The 15,768-nt window shown below is 47.5% G+C and overlaps 1 protein-coding gene across 1 annotated transcript; it reads right to left on the bottom strand.

Annotated features, from left to right (window-relative positions):
- Window positions 1–14,495: 14,495 nt before the first annotated feature.
- On the bottom strand, window positions 14,496–15,419 carry LOC138363410 (uncharacterized). Its single transcript, XM_069322464.1, has one exon. It carries the CDS (start codon window positions 15,417–15,419, stop codon window positions 14,496–14,498), a length of 924 nt encoding a protein of 307 aa, XP_069178565.1.
- Between the last annotated feature and the right edge of the window lie 349 nt (window positions 15,420–15,768).

The following is a 15,768-nucleotide window of genomic DNA, read 5'->3' as shown; positions in this document are numbered from 1 at the left end:
CTAGTCTCCGGCTCTTGTAAGTCGCTAGTCCCTGGCCCTTGTAAGTCACTAGTCTCCGGCCTTGTAAGTCACTAGTCTCCGGCCTCGTAAGTCACTAGTCTCCGGCACTTGTAAGTCGCTAGTCTCCGGCCATGTAAGTCACTAGTCTCCGACCTTGTAAGTCACTAGTCTCCGGCCTTGTAAGTCACTAGTCTCCGGCCTTGTAAGTCACTAGTCATCGGCCCTTGTAAGTCACTAGTCTCCGGCCATGTAAGTCACTAGTCTCCGACCTTGTAAGTCACTAGTCTCCGGCCTTGTAAGTCACTAGTCTCCGGCCTTGTAAGTCACTAGTCTCCGACCTTGTAAGTCACTAGTCTCCGACCTTGTAAGTCACTAGTCTCCGGCCTTGTAAGTCACTAGTCTCCGACCTTGTAAGTCACTAGTCTCCGACCTTGTAAGTCACTAGTCTCCGGCCATGTAAGTCACTAGTCTCCGGCACTTGTAAGTCGCTAGTCTCCGGCCATGTAAGTCACTAGTCTCCGGCCATGTAAGTCGCTAGTCTCCGGCCTTGTAAGTCACTTGTCTCCGGCCTTGTAAGTCACTAGTCTCCGGCCCTTGTAAGTCACTATTCTCCGGCCTTGTAAGTCACTAGTCTCCGGCCATGTAAGTCGCTAGTCTCCGGCCATGTAAGTCGCTAGTCTCCGGCCTTGTAAGTCACTAGTCTCCGCGACCTTGTAAGTCACTAGTCTCCGGCCCTTGTAAGTCACTAGTCTCCGGCCATGTAAGTCGCTAGTCTCCGGCCTTGTAAGTCACTAGTCTCCGGCCTTGTAAGTCACTAGTCTCCGCGACCTTGTAAGTCACTAGTCTCCGGCCCTTGTAAGTCACTAGTCTCCGGCCTTGTAAGTCACTAGTCTCCGCGACCTTGTAAGTCACTAGTCTCCGGCCCTTGTAAGTCACTAGTCTCCGGCCCTTGTAAGTCACTAGTCTCCGGCCCTTGTAAGTCACTAGTCTCCGGCCCTTGTAAGTCACTAGTCTCCGGCCCTTGTAAGTCACTAGTCTCCGGCCATGTAAGTCGCTATGTTGAAACATTGTAAGTCACTATAATCTCTTCGTACGAGTTGCTCATCTCCAAAAAGTAAATACACTAATTAGGCTCATTTAAAATGTAACCTGATTACTTTATCTTTTTTTTTTTGTGACTGCTCGCAGCCTGACAGTCATGCCCGGGTGCCATTCCCTGGAACCCGAGCAGTCATCTTAGAGACTATTTACACCCTGGCAGTCATCTTAGAGACTGCTTACACCCTGGCAGTCATCTTAGAGACTGCTTACACCCTGGCAGTCATCATAAGGACTGCTTACACCCTGGCAGTCATCATAGAGACTGCTTACACCCTGGCAGTCATCATAGAGACTGCTTACACCCTGGCAGTCATCATAGAGACCGCTTACACCCTGGCAGTCATCATAGGAACTGCTTACATCCTGGCAGTCATCATAAAGACTGCTTACACCCTGGCAGTCATCATAAAGACTGCTTACACCCTGGCAGTCATCATAGAGACCGCGTACACCCTGGCAGTCATCTTAGAGACTGCTTACACCCTGGCAGTCATCTTAGAGACTGCTTACACCCTGGCAGTCGTCATAGAGACTGCTTACACCCTGGCAGTCGTCATAGAGACTGCTTATGCCCTGGCAGTCATCATAGAGACCGCGTACACCCTGGCAGTCATCTTAGAGACTGCTTACACCCTGGCAGTCATCTTAAAGACTGCTTACACCCTGGCAGTCGTCATAGAGACTGCTTACACCCTGGCAGTCATCTTAGAGACTGCTTACACCCTGACAGTCATCTTAGAGACTGCTTACACCCTGGCAGTCGTCATAGAGACTGCTTACACCCTGGCAGTCATCATAGAGACCGCGTACACCCTGGCAGTCATCTTAGAGACTGCTTTCTCCCTGGCAGTCGTCATAGAGACTGCTTACACCCTGGCAGTCATCATAGAGTTTGCTTACACAGTTGTTTCCATGCAGTTGTTTCAGTGTTTTTTAATAATAAATTTTCCCAGAAAAGTATGAGACGGGTTAAGAGTATAAGCGGGGAAAGTGGGGGATAAAAGTGGGAGAGGAAGAGGATGGGGAGAGGAAGAGTAAGGGGACGAAGAAAGGAAGGGGAGGAGAGTGGATAAAATGGGAGGAAAGGGGTGGAAAGAGCAACTATAATCACTTGTGCAGCTCGGTGCCCCTTTTATATCTATACTATAGGAGAGTGTGTGTGTGTGTCTGTCTGTTTGACAGTGTGTGTGTTTGACTGTCTGTATATCTGCCTGTCTGTCCACAGTTGGAGGCCACACGGCTGAGTGTAGCGAGGTGACCACAACACCTACGAAAAGGTTTTAACAAAATTTAACAACTATATATATATATATATATATATATATATATATATATATATATATATATATATATATATATATATATATATATACACAACTTTAGAACACTTTCCCACCAGGAGACTCGAACCCTAGCCAGCACAGAAGCCTTCCAGCAACTGGCATAACAGGTACGCCTTAACCCTCTGCACCACCGCTCAGACATCTATATATATATATATATATATATAGATGTCTATATATATATATATATATATATATATATATATATATATATATATATATATATATATATATATATATATATATATATATAGACACCATTATTCATGTTTCACTGGAAAATTAACATAAATTTCCTTCAATTTAAACTAAGGCCTATAAACACATAAATAAAACAATGCCGATAGGTACATTCTGGGTCCAGTGCTAAAAAATCCTCGCGGGACTCTGAATGTGACCTAAGTATACTATTCCCTCTTCAATTCTGGCCAGCCCCTGCACCGACCTATGTTCGTCCTGTACACCAGACCATTCCCCTTGCAAAGTTTGGGTGATGTTACCCCAAAGCAACTGACCTCTACCTTTAGACAGAAAGGCAGACATTATCTCTTGTGATATACTATGTTGGCGGGGTGGGTCTTCCCAGCTTTGGCCGGGTCTGTCTATCTCCCACCTATCCATATATCTATCAATAAATCTATCTATCTATCTTTATACCCATCCATCCATTTATATATCTATATATCCATCTATCCATCCATATATATTTATCTAGTTTTAAATCCGCTCAACCATCCATACTTCTGTCTGTCCCTCTATCCATCCATCTATTTGTCTTATTTACATCCATCTATCCATCTCCCTATCGTCTTTCTTTGTATCCTGCCATCTATATATCCATCTATTTTTTCATCCATCCACCCATCTACCCACCCGTCTATCTACCCAACTGATCATCTATATATCCATCTATCTAGCTTTCTTTCCATCCGTCTATTTATAGATATCTATCTATTTACCTCTATCTATCTTTCAATCTATCTATCCGTCTGTCTATCTACCCATCTGTCAATCCATCTACTCACCTATCTATCCATGAATCCGTGCACATATCTATCTTTCCCTTCATCTATCCATCAATTTGTCTGTCAATCTGTCTGTCTATCAATTCACTTATCCATCCATCTATATTCTGTTTCTCTCCTTGTCTCTGTCTCTCTGTCTGTATCTCTCATATAAAAAAATATAGTTGTCTACAATTTATATGTGAGTTACCGTATTTACTCTGAGAAAGAAACGTTCTTTGAAAAACCTTTCACGCTGTGGGATGATCTGTTTATGTGACTACAGGCAAATTATGATTTTTTTTTTAATTTTCCCGAGATCAATGAATTATGACGAATGTTTACATTAGTGAAATTTTTGTTTTCGAGATATTTAGGTGTGAAGCTGGCCGCCGGCAGTGTTAAAAGTCGTCGTGGGGGTCTGAATGTGACGCTGGCACGCTGTTCCCTTCAACCCGTTCTCGCAAATTTAATAAGTCAATATTGACTTATTAAATATGTGCATAGGTGACATACTTAACATAATAGATACCCTTGAAAAGATTCATAGAAAACACCGACCTTACCTAACCTTGTTAGTATCTTAAGATAAGCATCTTATTGCTTCGTAATTACAATTATTACCTAACCTATGATAGGTATAGGTTAAGTGTTTAGTATATCACCTATGCACGAAGTTAATAAGTCAATATTGACTTTACGAATTTGCGAGAACGGGTTGTTCCCTTTGGAAGTTTTAAGACCCCGAACAGCCTATGATCATCCCCTACCTCAGACCATTCCCTCTGCCAGTTTTTGTGAGACTAGCCCCAAGCATGTGCCCTCCAAATTTGAACAGACAGACCTCTCTTATAGCATACTCTATCGGATATGTGGAAAAGATCATTAAGGGGAAGGAGAAGCGCGATGCAACCTCAGACGAAGCAGACAACAGCACACTACTGGTCCTTACTATTACAAAATTCTACGTGAACTACTTTTACCCGGCTCACAAAACTGAAGAAAGAGTCTTGAAAACATTACTGACAGAAATGTGACCTCTACTGACACAACCAAACGATTAATTTAATAATATACTACAAAAGCAAGAAGATGCCAACCTGCTCATGAAGAACTCTCCTGACAAACGAAACCTCTTGAAAGAGACGAATGTTGTCTATGCCCTCACATGTTCACTTGGGGACTGTCAACACCAACGAACTCAACATGTAGGCAAGAAAATAACATCCCTTACAAGGCGCCTAACAATGCACAGACAGAAAGTTCTACCAAAGAACATACAGTGTCCACACATAACCAGACCATCACCAAAGATATCCTGACAAACAACACCAAAATAAGCGACAACACAAGACTGGACATTAGCGAAGCAATACATGAAGCAAACCAAGCTATCTATGAAGAGCCAACTAGCACCACATTACACTGCCATCTTCGAGAACACGACGAAACATACAATATCATACAAATGTTTCCCCGGCCACCATGGAAACAGACTTGTAAGTGAGGTGCTTCCATTCACCTCATCCTTGGGTATATATCCTGTAATGCAAGAATTTGTAATAGAGGTCACGACCTCTCCGTAGGGTGCAGTCGCACCTCCACAGATCTCCAATATCAGCTATTGATACTGGTAATAGCTCAAAAGGGCCACCACTTACGGGCTATTTATGCCCGTGCCACCTTTTGGGTGGCTTAATCTTCATCAATCAATTTGTTACCTTACGGGCTATTCATGCCCGTGCCACTTCTTGGCTGGTTTACTCTACATCAATCAATATACCACATTCACTCCAAACATCTATCACTTACAATCTACACATGACCGTCCCATTTCTTGGGTGGCTTAATCTTCATCTTGTAACCATATGAACTTGTAACCATTTGAATTCTGCCTCTAATAATAATAATAAAGTTTAATGAACCGCATGCCTTAACACTAGACCAAATTTATGAATACATCTTCAGAATCTCCCATTACTTTACATTACATTATGAATACAATCTTCAGAATTGATCCTTCTGAAGATGTATTGATAAATATGAACGTACTTAAGGAGTTTCCGGTTTCATTCCTTCCTTCGTTGCCAGACATTGTCAACATATATCTAAGTATATATTATAGGCTCTTTCAATAGCCCATGCTCTGATTTATCTTCTACTGGGAGCCCTTCAGATTTGGCCATTACAACGCCACAACAGGCCATAAGGGACCTTTGTGGCATTAGAAGAAAAATTAACTACATATGAGTTAAGGAAAAAGTAAAATTAACAAAAAAATTTAATTTAAAATTAAAAAATAAAAGTATTTTCTTTATACTATAAATAAAAGTAAAAAATTAAAATATTTTCCTGGAAAATAAAAATGCAAAAATGGTATGCAAATGGTATGGAAAATAGTATGCAAAAATTCTTACGTAAAACTCCGTAGGTCAGAGCAGGGACACCAGCAGGCATCCACAATCTCCTTCATTACACCCATCTCGCAAAACACGATATATACGAGAAATTCATTGCCAACAGGACCCTTTTCTCCGACAGGGGATCAGTGTCAGAAAATTCCTTGGAACTGATTTATAAGAACTAATGATAGAAATCTTCTAAGGGGAGTCAACACCAGACGATATTCTGGTCGGCTGGAATATTTTCCAAGGCACTGAGTTTATATACAAAAATATGTTATCCCTCTTGCAACACGTTGTGCAAATATTATTAAACCAACTGTGTTACACGAATTGGCATGCTAGGGGTATATGGTACGTTATTTGTTTCTGACACTATTTGTCTCTAGCACAGTTTCTTACACTGTTTCTGGCACACTGTTTCTACCGTACTATTTCTGGCACACTGTTTCTACCGTACTATTTCTGGCACACTGTTTCTACCGTACTATTTCTGGCACACTGTTTCTACCGTACTATTTCTGACACACTGTTTCTACCGTACTATTTCTGACACACTATCTTTTTCTGGTACTCTGTTTATACTACTATCTGACTCTAGCAGAGTTTCTGGCACACTATTTCTGGGACAGCATCGTTCACGAGACATTATCAGCGACTTAGTGATCCCTGTAGAGCTTGAACGCCTCAGCTAATCTGGTTGAAAATTTAACAACTGATTTGCCTTGGCATCTGTAGGCGCTAAATATATTTCAATACATATTTCATAAAATATAAAAGCTTTGTACTGATGGCCAATTATATTTTATGGATTTTTAGTTGATATTCAAATAAATTCTCTGAATTTCTGACATTCTCAAAGAACGTCATAAGTCAGCTTTACAATGAAGCTATTTAAAGGGTAAATGAGATTTAACAAATAAATTTAAATTTGACTTTGGGCTTCATCTGGTTACATAATTTGAATCTTCGTTTTAGAATCAAGTTTTAGCATTAGAGAACCTTCCATTTTTTTGGCTTCTTTAGAATGAACTTCATTGGAATGTCAGTCAGCAACATTCCTCTAGCACCAGTGAGGCATTTAGCATAAAATGTATCCAGCCTTAGTGGCATTGTTCGATCATTAGTCAAACATCAATCGGATATCAATCAAGTACTAACATATCGATCATACCGAAATGTACAATTAAATAAATTAACTGTTGGTACGTACGTATCTATAATGTTCACGTTTGCATGCTTACGGGTTAGACGGACTCGCTGTCGTTCCCTTTGATGCCGACACGTGGCGATAAGGCCACGACCCGGCCCGGCCGCACTCCGGGTCTGACACGCGCTGTGGAAACATAATATTTTATAAACACGGGCGACTTTTGCCACGTGGATGACCAGCGACACACTTATGCATTATGCGATCAATACTTCCACTTGGCCGATATATTGCGCAATACTAAGTCCCAACAGCCATATTGTGAATTATATTATCCCAGCAATGTAGCGCACTCTATGCACTGTATGGTCCGACTTCACAGCCATGGATAGACAGATGGATGTAAACATGGATAGATAGATGGATGTAAACATGGATAGATAGATGGATGTAAACATGGATAGATAGATGGATGGATGGATAGAAAGATAGATGGATTGTTACAGTCTCACTTAGCCAGTAATCGGGTGCTTTACTTATCACACTGTATTAGGGGCCTTAAGGCCTCTTCTCACACGATCCCACCCCGAGTCATAAGTAAGTTATCAAGAACTGGCAGTAATAATCACTCTAAAGGAAAACGGGGTAGACAACAGTAAACAGAACCGTCACCAAGTGTATACTTCCTCACTCTATATACACATATGCACATGAAATAACACTGCAGGTGTCACTCTCTCACCGGACACTAAACAACTTCTGCTATCTTACACCCCACACAAGGTTCCCTCTCTGAGTCTGGCTTCCATGGTCCTCACGCCGGTGAGTCTATGCTGATTTAATAGATTTACAGTCTTTATACTGATTTCTCATTAAATCCCGAGTCAGTCCTCTGCAGTATTGTCACAGTGCCACAATACCTCTTCTACTCTCCAGCAACACACTGATAGAGGTCTCCAGCAACACACTGATTGAGGTCTCCAGCAACACACTGGCAAGGGTCTCCAGCAACACACTGGCAGGGGTCTCCAGCAACACACTGGCAGAGGTCTCCAGCAACACACTGGCAGGGGTCTCCAGCAACACACTGGCAGAGGTCTCCAGCAACACACTGGCAGGGGTCTCCAGCAACACACTGGCAGAGGTCTCCAGCAACACACTGGCAGGGGTTTCCAGCACCACACTGGCAGAGGTCTCCAGCAACACACTGGCAGGGATCTCCAGCAACACACTGGCAGGGCTCCCCAGCAACACACTGGCAGGGGTCTCCAGCAACACACTGGCAGGGGTTTCCAGCACCACACTGGCAGAGGTCTCCAGCAACATACTGGCAGAGGTCTCCAGCAACACACTGGCAGAGGTCTCCAGCAACATACTGGCAGAGGTCTCTAGCAACACACTGGCAGGGGTCTCCAGCAACACACTGGCAGGGATCTCCAGCAACACACTGGCAGAGGTCTCCAGCAACACACTGGCAGAGGTCTCCAGCAACACACATGGCAGGGGTCTCCAGCAACACACTGGCAGGGGATTCCAGCACCACACTGGCAGAGGTCTCCAGCAACATACTGGCAGAGGTCTCCAGCAACACACTGGCAGAGGTCTCCAGCAACACACTGGGAGGGGTCTCCAGCAACACACTGTCAAGGGTCTCCAGCAACACACTGGCAGCGATCTCCAGCAACACACTGGCAGGGGTCTCCAGCAACACACTGGCAGGGGTCTCCAGCAACACACTGGCAGAGGTCTCCAGCAACACCCTGGCAGGGTTCTCCAGCAACACACTGGCAGAGGTCTCCAGCAACACCCTGGCAGGGTTCTCCAGCAACACACTGGCAGGGGTCTCCAGCAACACACTGGCAGAGGTCTCCAGCAACACACTGGCAGAGGTCTCCAGCAACACACTGGCAGGGATCTCCAGCAACACACTGGCAGAGGTCTCCAGCAACACACTGGCAGAGGTCTCCAGCAACACACTGGCAGGGGTCTCCAGCAACACACTGGCAGAGGTATCCAGCAACACCCTGGCAGGGTTCTCCAGCAACACACTGGCAGAGGTCTCCAGCAACACACTGGCAGAGGTCTCCAGCAACACACTGGCAGAGGTCTCCAGCAACACACTGGCAGAGGTCTCCAGCAACACACTGGCAGAGGTCTCCAGCAACACACTGGCAGAGGTCTCCAGCAACACACTGGCAGGGGTCTCCAGCAACACACTGGCAGGGGTCTCCAGCAACACACTGGCAGGGATCTCCGCACAGGTCCACCCACACAGGTCCACCCACACAGGTTCACCCACACAGTTCCACCCACACACAGGTCCACCCACACAGGTCCCCCCACACAGGTCCCCCCACACAGGTCCCCACACACAGGTCCCCCACACACAGGTCCCCCCACACAGGTCCCTCCACACAGGTTCCCCCACACATGTCCCCCACACAGGTCCACCCACACAGGTCCCCACACACAGGTCCCCCCACACAGGTCCCCACACACAGGTCCCCCACACATGTCCCCACACACAGGTCCCTCCACACAGGTTCCCCCACACATGTCCCCACACACAGGTCCCCCCACACAGGTCCCTATACACAGGTCCCTCCACACAGGTTCCCCCACACATGTCCCCACACACAGGTCCCCCACACACAGGTCCCCCCACACAGGTCCCTCCACACAGGTTCCCCCACACATGTCCCCACACACAGGTCCACCCACACAGGTCCCCACACACAGGTCCCCCCACACAGGTCCCCACACACAGGTCCCTCCACACAGGTTCCCACACACAGGTCCCCCCACACAGGTCCTTCCACACAGGTTCCCCCACACATGTCCCCCCACACAGGTCCCCCCACACAGGTCCCTCCACACAGGTTCCCCCACACAGGTCCCCCCACACAGGTCCCCACACACAGGTCCCCCCACACAGGTCCTCCCACACAGGTCCCCACACACAGGTCCTCCCACACAGGTCCCCCCACACAGGTCCTCCCACACAGGTCCCCCCACACAGGTCCTCCCACACAGGTCCTCCCACACAGGTCCTCCAACACAGGTCCCCACACACAGGTCCTCCCACACAGGTCCCCCCACACAGGTCCCCACACACAGGTCCTCCACACACAGGTCCCCCCACACAGGTCCCTCCACACAGGTTCCCCCACACATGTCCCCCCACACAGGTCCACCGACACAGGTCCCCACACACAGGTCCCCCCACACAGGTCCCCACACACAGGTCCCCCACACACAGGTCCCCCCACACAGGTCCCCGACACAGGTCCCCCCACACAGGTCCCTCCACACAGGTTCCCCCACACAGGTCCACCCATACAGGTCCCCACACACAGGTTCACCCACACAGGTCCCCCACACAGGTCCCCACACACAGGTCCCCCCCACACACAGGTCTTCCCACACAGGTCCTCCCCACACACAGGTCCCCACACACAGGTCCCCCCACACAGGTCCCCACACACAGGTCCTCCCACACAGGTCCTCCCCACACACAGGTCCCCACACACAGGTCCTCCCACACAGGTCCCCACACACAGGTCCCCCCACACAGGTCCCCACACACAGGTCCTCCCACACAGGTCCCCACACACAGGTCCCCACACACAGGTCCCCCCACACAGGTCCCCACACACAGGTCCTCCCACACAGGTCCCCACACACAGGTCCCCACACACAGGTCCCCCCACACAGGTCCCCACACACAGGTCCTCCCACACAGGTCCCCACACACAGGTCCCCACACACAGGTCCCCCCACACAGGTCCCCACACACATGTCTACCCACACAGGTCCCCACACACAGGTCCCCCCACACAGGTCCCCACACACAGGTCCTCCCACACAGGTCCCCACACACAGGTCCCCACACACAGGTCCACCCACACAGGTCCTCCCACACAGGTCCCCACACACATGTCTACCCACACAGGTCCCCACACACAGGTTCACCCACACAGGGTAATCCTCCTCGTTGCACTAATGGCACCATGAAACTCGGGCAGCCTGTGCCAGCTACAGGTAATTTGTTAAAGCTGTATTGTGGCCAAGCTTAGTTACTGCTGGGTGTCTCCCTCTGGCTCCTGGTGGTGTACAGCCTCAGCCAACACCTCTGGCTCCTGGTGGTGTACAGCCTCAGCCAACACCTCTGGCTCCTGATGGTGGACAACCTCAGCCAACACCTCTGGCTCCTGGTGGTGGACAGCCTCAGCCAACACCTCTGGCTCCTGGTGGTGGACAACCTCAGCCAACACCTCTGGCTCCTGGTGGTGGACAGCCTCAGCCAACACCTCTGGCTCCTGGTGGTGGACAACCTCAGCCAACACCTCTGGCTCCTGGTGGTGGACAGCCTCAGCCAACACCTCTGGCTCCTGGTAGCGTTGATGCTTGTAAAGTTATATTAATGTATTAGCTGTAACCGGCCTCACGTTGCTGTGGCTCAGAAATGCGTTGTTAAGCCACAGCAACCCTCCTCTGTCCCTTGTCCTTCCCACCGTTTCCCCCTCCCCTGTCGCCTCGTCCTCCCCATTATTCCCCTCTCCAACGTCCCCTCGTCCTTTCCATCATCCCCCCCTCCCCTATCCCCCTCATCCTCCCAACCATATTCCCCTCCCCCGTCCCCTCGTCCTCCCCACCATCCCCTATTCCCCTTCCCCTTGTCCCACCATCCCCCAATCCCCTGTCCGATGCGTTTCCAAATGATCCTATGTTCCCACCAGAAAAATGGGGACATCAAATGATCTGATGTTCCCATCACTGAAAAATAAGAAGAACAGCTAAAACACGAAATGAAAAAAAAAATATACTATAATCTCAAAATGAACGGTATGGTAAACGTTACAGCTCAATTCCAACGCATTGCCACACAAAATAATTAAATCAAAATGAAAATAAATCAAAATCTATGAAAATTCAATTTAACAATGCAATCGGAAACACTGAAATGGAATCGTGACATTTAGTATAGCGTTGCTCTTACGTGGAACAGATGGAGCTGTTTAAAAAAAAAAAAACGTTTTTTACCTGTCACAGGTGTGGTATCAATATACTTGGTATATAAAAAGACGTAAGTAAGTATATGGAACATTGTATCAAAATTTCAAAGCAATCGGTTCAAAGCAACTTTCCAGATTAGCGATTTTAAACAAAACGAACATTTACAGTTTTATTTACATTGATTTGAATTTCTGTAATTTTGGGAAGACAGTGAAGGTGAGACAGTGAAGGTGAGACAGTACAGGTGAGACAGTACAGGTGAGACAGTGAAGGTGAGACAGTGAAGGTGAGACAGTACAGGTGAGACAGTACAGGTGAGACAGTGAAGGTGAGACAGTGAAGGTGAGACAGTACAGGTGAGACAGTGAAGGTGAGACAGTGAAGGTGAGACAGTGAAGGTGAGACAGTACATGTGAGACAGTACAGGTGAGACAGTACATGTGAGACAGTACAGGTGAGACAGTACAGGTGAGACACTACAGGCGAGACAGTACAGGCGAGACAGTACAGGTGAGACAGTACAGGTGAGACAGTACAGGTGAGACAGTACAGGTGAGACAGTACAGGTGAGACAGTGAAGGTGAGACAGTGCAGGTGAGACAGTGAAGGTGAGACAGTACAGGTGTGACAGTACAGGTGAGACAGTGCAGGTGAGACAGTACAGGTGAGACAGTACAGGTGAGACAGTGCAGGTGAGACAGTACAGGTGAGACAGTGAAAGTGAGACAGTACAGGTGAGACAGTACAGGTGAGACAGTACAGGTGAGACAGTGCAGGTGAGACACTACAGGTGAGACACTACAGGTGAGACAGTACAGGTGAGACAGTGCAGGTGAGACACTACAGGTGAGACAGTACAGGTGAGACAGTACAGGTGAGACAGTACAGGTGAGACAGTACAGGTGAGACAGTACAGGTGAGACAGTGCAGGTGATTAATCCCTGGTATTAATGTTCACGAGAATGTGGCAGGAGACTCATGCAGTTAAGTTGATATAAGTAATGTTAGTGGTGGTGGTGGCGCTGTTAACTGTGAGAGAGAGGATGTGGTGTGGGAACTGGGTTGGGGGGGGGCAGTGGAATAGACTGCCAAGTACCATTATTGAGCCAAACAGGTTTTAATAGGTTTCATGAACAAATTGGATAGGTAAATGGGTTAAAGGTGGGGGAGGAATTTAAGTAATGGGATCTGAGTTGTATGGGCCGTCAGGTCCGCTACGATGGTTGCTTATTGTTATGTTCACGTGTTCTTATGTTCTTATATGTTCTTAATGGATCGTTTGTAGTAATGATGGCGAGGAAACTGCTACATTTGAAGCACGATTATTTTAACTTTTTTGTGACTCGGGAAGTTCTTCAATTAACTTTGAATTACAGTCCAATTACACACACAGTATATGGGAGCGTCTTCTGTGTTGACTGGCTCTTTTTAAGGGTGCCAGATAGAGATCAGCATCCGTCGTCTCCATGGAGACAAGATTGGCGTGTCACCGCGGGAACTGTATGACCGCTCGTCCAAGCTCTTATGACCGCTCGTCCAAGCTTTTATGACCGCTCGTCCAAGCTTTTATGACCGCTTGTCCAAGCTTTTATGACCGCTCGTCCAAGCTTTTATGACCGCTTGTCCAAGCCTGTATACCCGCTCGCCGAAGCTTCGTCTCCCCTCGGCACCGCAAACTAAGACACAACTGAGTAATATTATCTGTAAGTTAATTATAACGAGACTTAACTGTGGACTCTGTGGAGCGCAAGAACGACCTCACCACATTACGTAACAGGGGCCGGATTCACGAAGCAGTTACGCAAGTATTTACGAACGTGTACATCTCTCCTCAATCTTTGACGGCTTTGGTTACATTTATTAAACAGTTTACAAGCATGAAAACTTGCCAATCAACTTCTGTTATTGTTATAAACAGCCTCCTGATGCTTCGGACCTCAATAACAGTTTAATAATTGTAAACAAAGCCGCCAAAGATTGAGAAAAGATGAACAGCTTCGTAAGTGCTTGGGTAACTGCTTCGTGAATCTGGCCCCTGACCATAAAAGGGGCGGGTGCATCTTAACGTGAAGTAATACAAGGACATAAAGTAGAATGTGGCAGCCACTCCCTCTACCGGATGGGTGACGTAGCTTTAGGGAGCAGTGCATTAACTCGCGTAACAGAGCAAATAGAATGATTGGGTTTACTTCAGAAGAAACCCAACGGTGCCCGGGACATTCTGTTAACCCCATACTTCCCCCGCCCCTCTCTCTCTACTCTCCCCATCTCTCGTCCCTCCTATTCTCTGCCCCTATCCCACTCCCCTCTTCCTCCTCCCTTTCCCTTCTCTATCTAACCTTCCCCATTTCCTATCATTTCCCGTCCCTCCACCATCTCTTCTCTCCCCTCCCCCTCTCCCCTTTTTCCGTCCCTTCTCCAACATTTTCCCACCCGGTCAGAACCCGTAAGAATGGCTATAAGCTGGAGAAGCTCAGGTTCAAGGACATCTATTGTGGTAGACTAGTGGTACAGGCAGCTTGGCACCATGGTGGTAGACTGGTGGTACAGGTGGCTTGGCACCATGGTGGTAGACTAGTGGTACAGGTGGCTTGGCACCATGGTGGTAGACTAGTGGTACAGGTGGCTTGGCACCATGGTGGTAGACTAGTGGTACAGGTGGCTTGGCACCATGGTGGTAGACTAGTGGTACAGGTGGCTTGGCACCATGGTGGTAGACTAGTGGTACAGGCAGCTTGGCACCATGGTGGTAGACTGGTGGTACAGGTGGCTTGGCACCATGGTGGTAGACTAATGGTACAGGCAGCTTGGCACCATGGTGGTAGACTGGTGGTACAGGTGGCTTGGCACCATGGTGGTAGACTGGTGGTACAGGTGGCTTGGCACCATGGTGGTAGACTAGTGGTACAGGCAGCTTGGCACCATGGTGGTAGACTAGTGGTACAGGCAGCTTGGCACCATGGTGGTAGACTAGTGGTACAGGCAGCTTGGCACCATGGTGGTAGACTAGTGGTACAGGCAGCTTGGCACCATGGTGGTAGACTAGTGGTACAGGCAGCTTGGCACCATGGTGGTAGACTAGTGGTACAGGCAGCTTGGCACCATGGTGGTAGACTAGTGGTACAGGCAGCTTGGCACCATGGTGGTAGACTAGTGGTACAGGCAGCTTGGCACCATGGTGGTAGACTAGTGGTACAGGCAGCTTGGCACCATGGTGGTAGACTAGTGGTACAGGCAGCTTGGCACCATGGTGGTAGACTAGTGGTACAGGCAGCTTGGCACCATGGTGGTAGACTAGTGGTTCAAGTTTTCGACTATCATTTATAGACGCAAACTTAGATAGGCACCGTCGAGAAAGGGCAGTGATTCCTACTTCATATACCTCACATATTCTTGTGTTCATTCTTACAGGAAGAGCCCAATCACATCTCTATCACGCAATCTCTGCTTCTGGTGATGCTGAATTGCCAGAGAGCCTTCAGCAATGTTTCGCACAGGTGGCTCCTATACTACTATGAGAAGCAGGCAGAAATGACTGGAAATGTGTTAAAATGTGTGAGAGAATTCCTGTCCAACGGAAGACAGAGTGATAGTGAGAGGAGTGAGATCAGAGCGTAAGGAAGTAACAGATATAATGCCACATGGATCAGTGTCCAGGTTCAGTAGGCACTTATACAAATATATGCAACGACTCAACTCTGGAAAACGAATACTACATACACATTATTGTAGACAGTGTAATATTGATGAAA

The sequence above is a fragment of the Procambarus clarkii genome, chromosome 1 (genome assembly GCF_040958095.1).
Source record: "Procambarus clarkii isolate CNS0578487 chromosome 1, FALCON_Pclarkii_2.0, whole genome shotgun sequence".
Taxonomy (NCBI): Eukaryota; Metazoa; Arthropoda; class Malacostraca; order Decapoda; family Cambaridae; genus Procambarus; species Procambarus clarkii.
The sequence above is the reverse complement of the archived record's forward strand: the minus strand, read 5'-3'. Positions and strand labels throughout refer to the sequence as shown.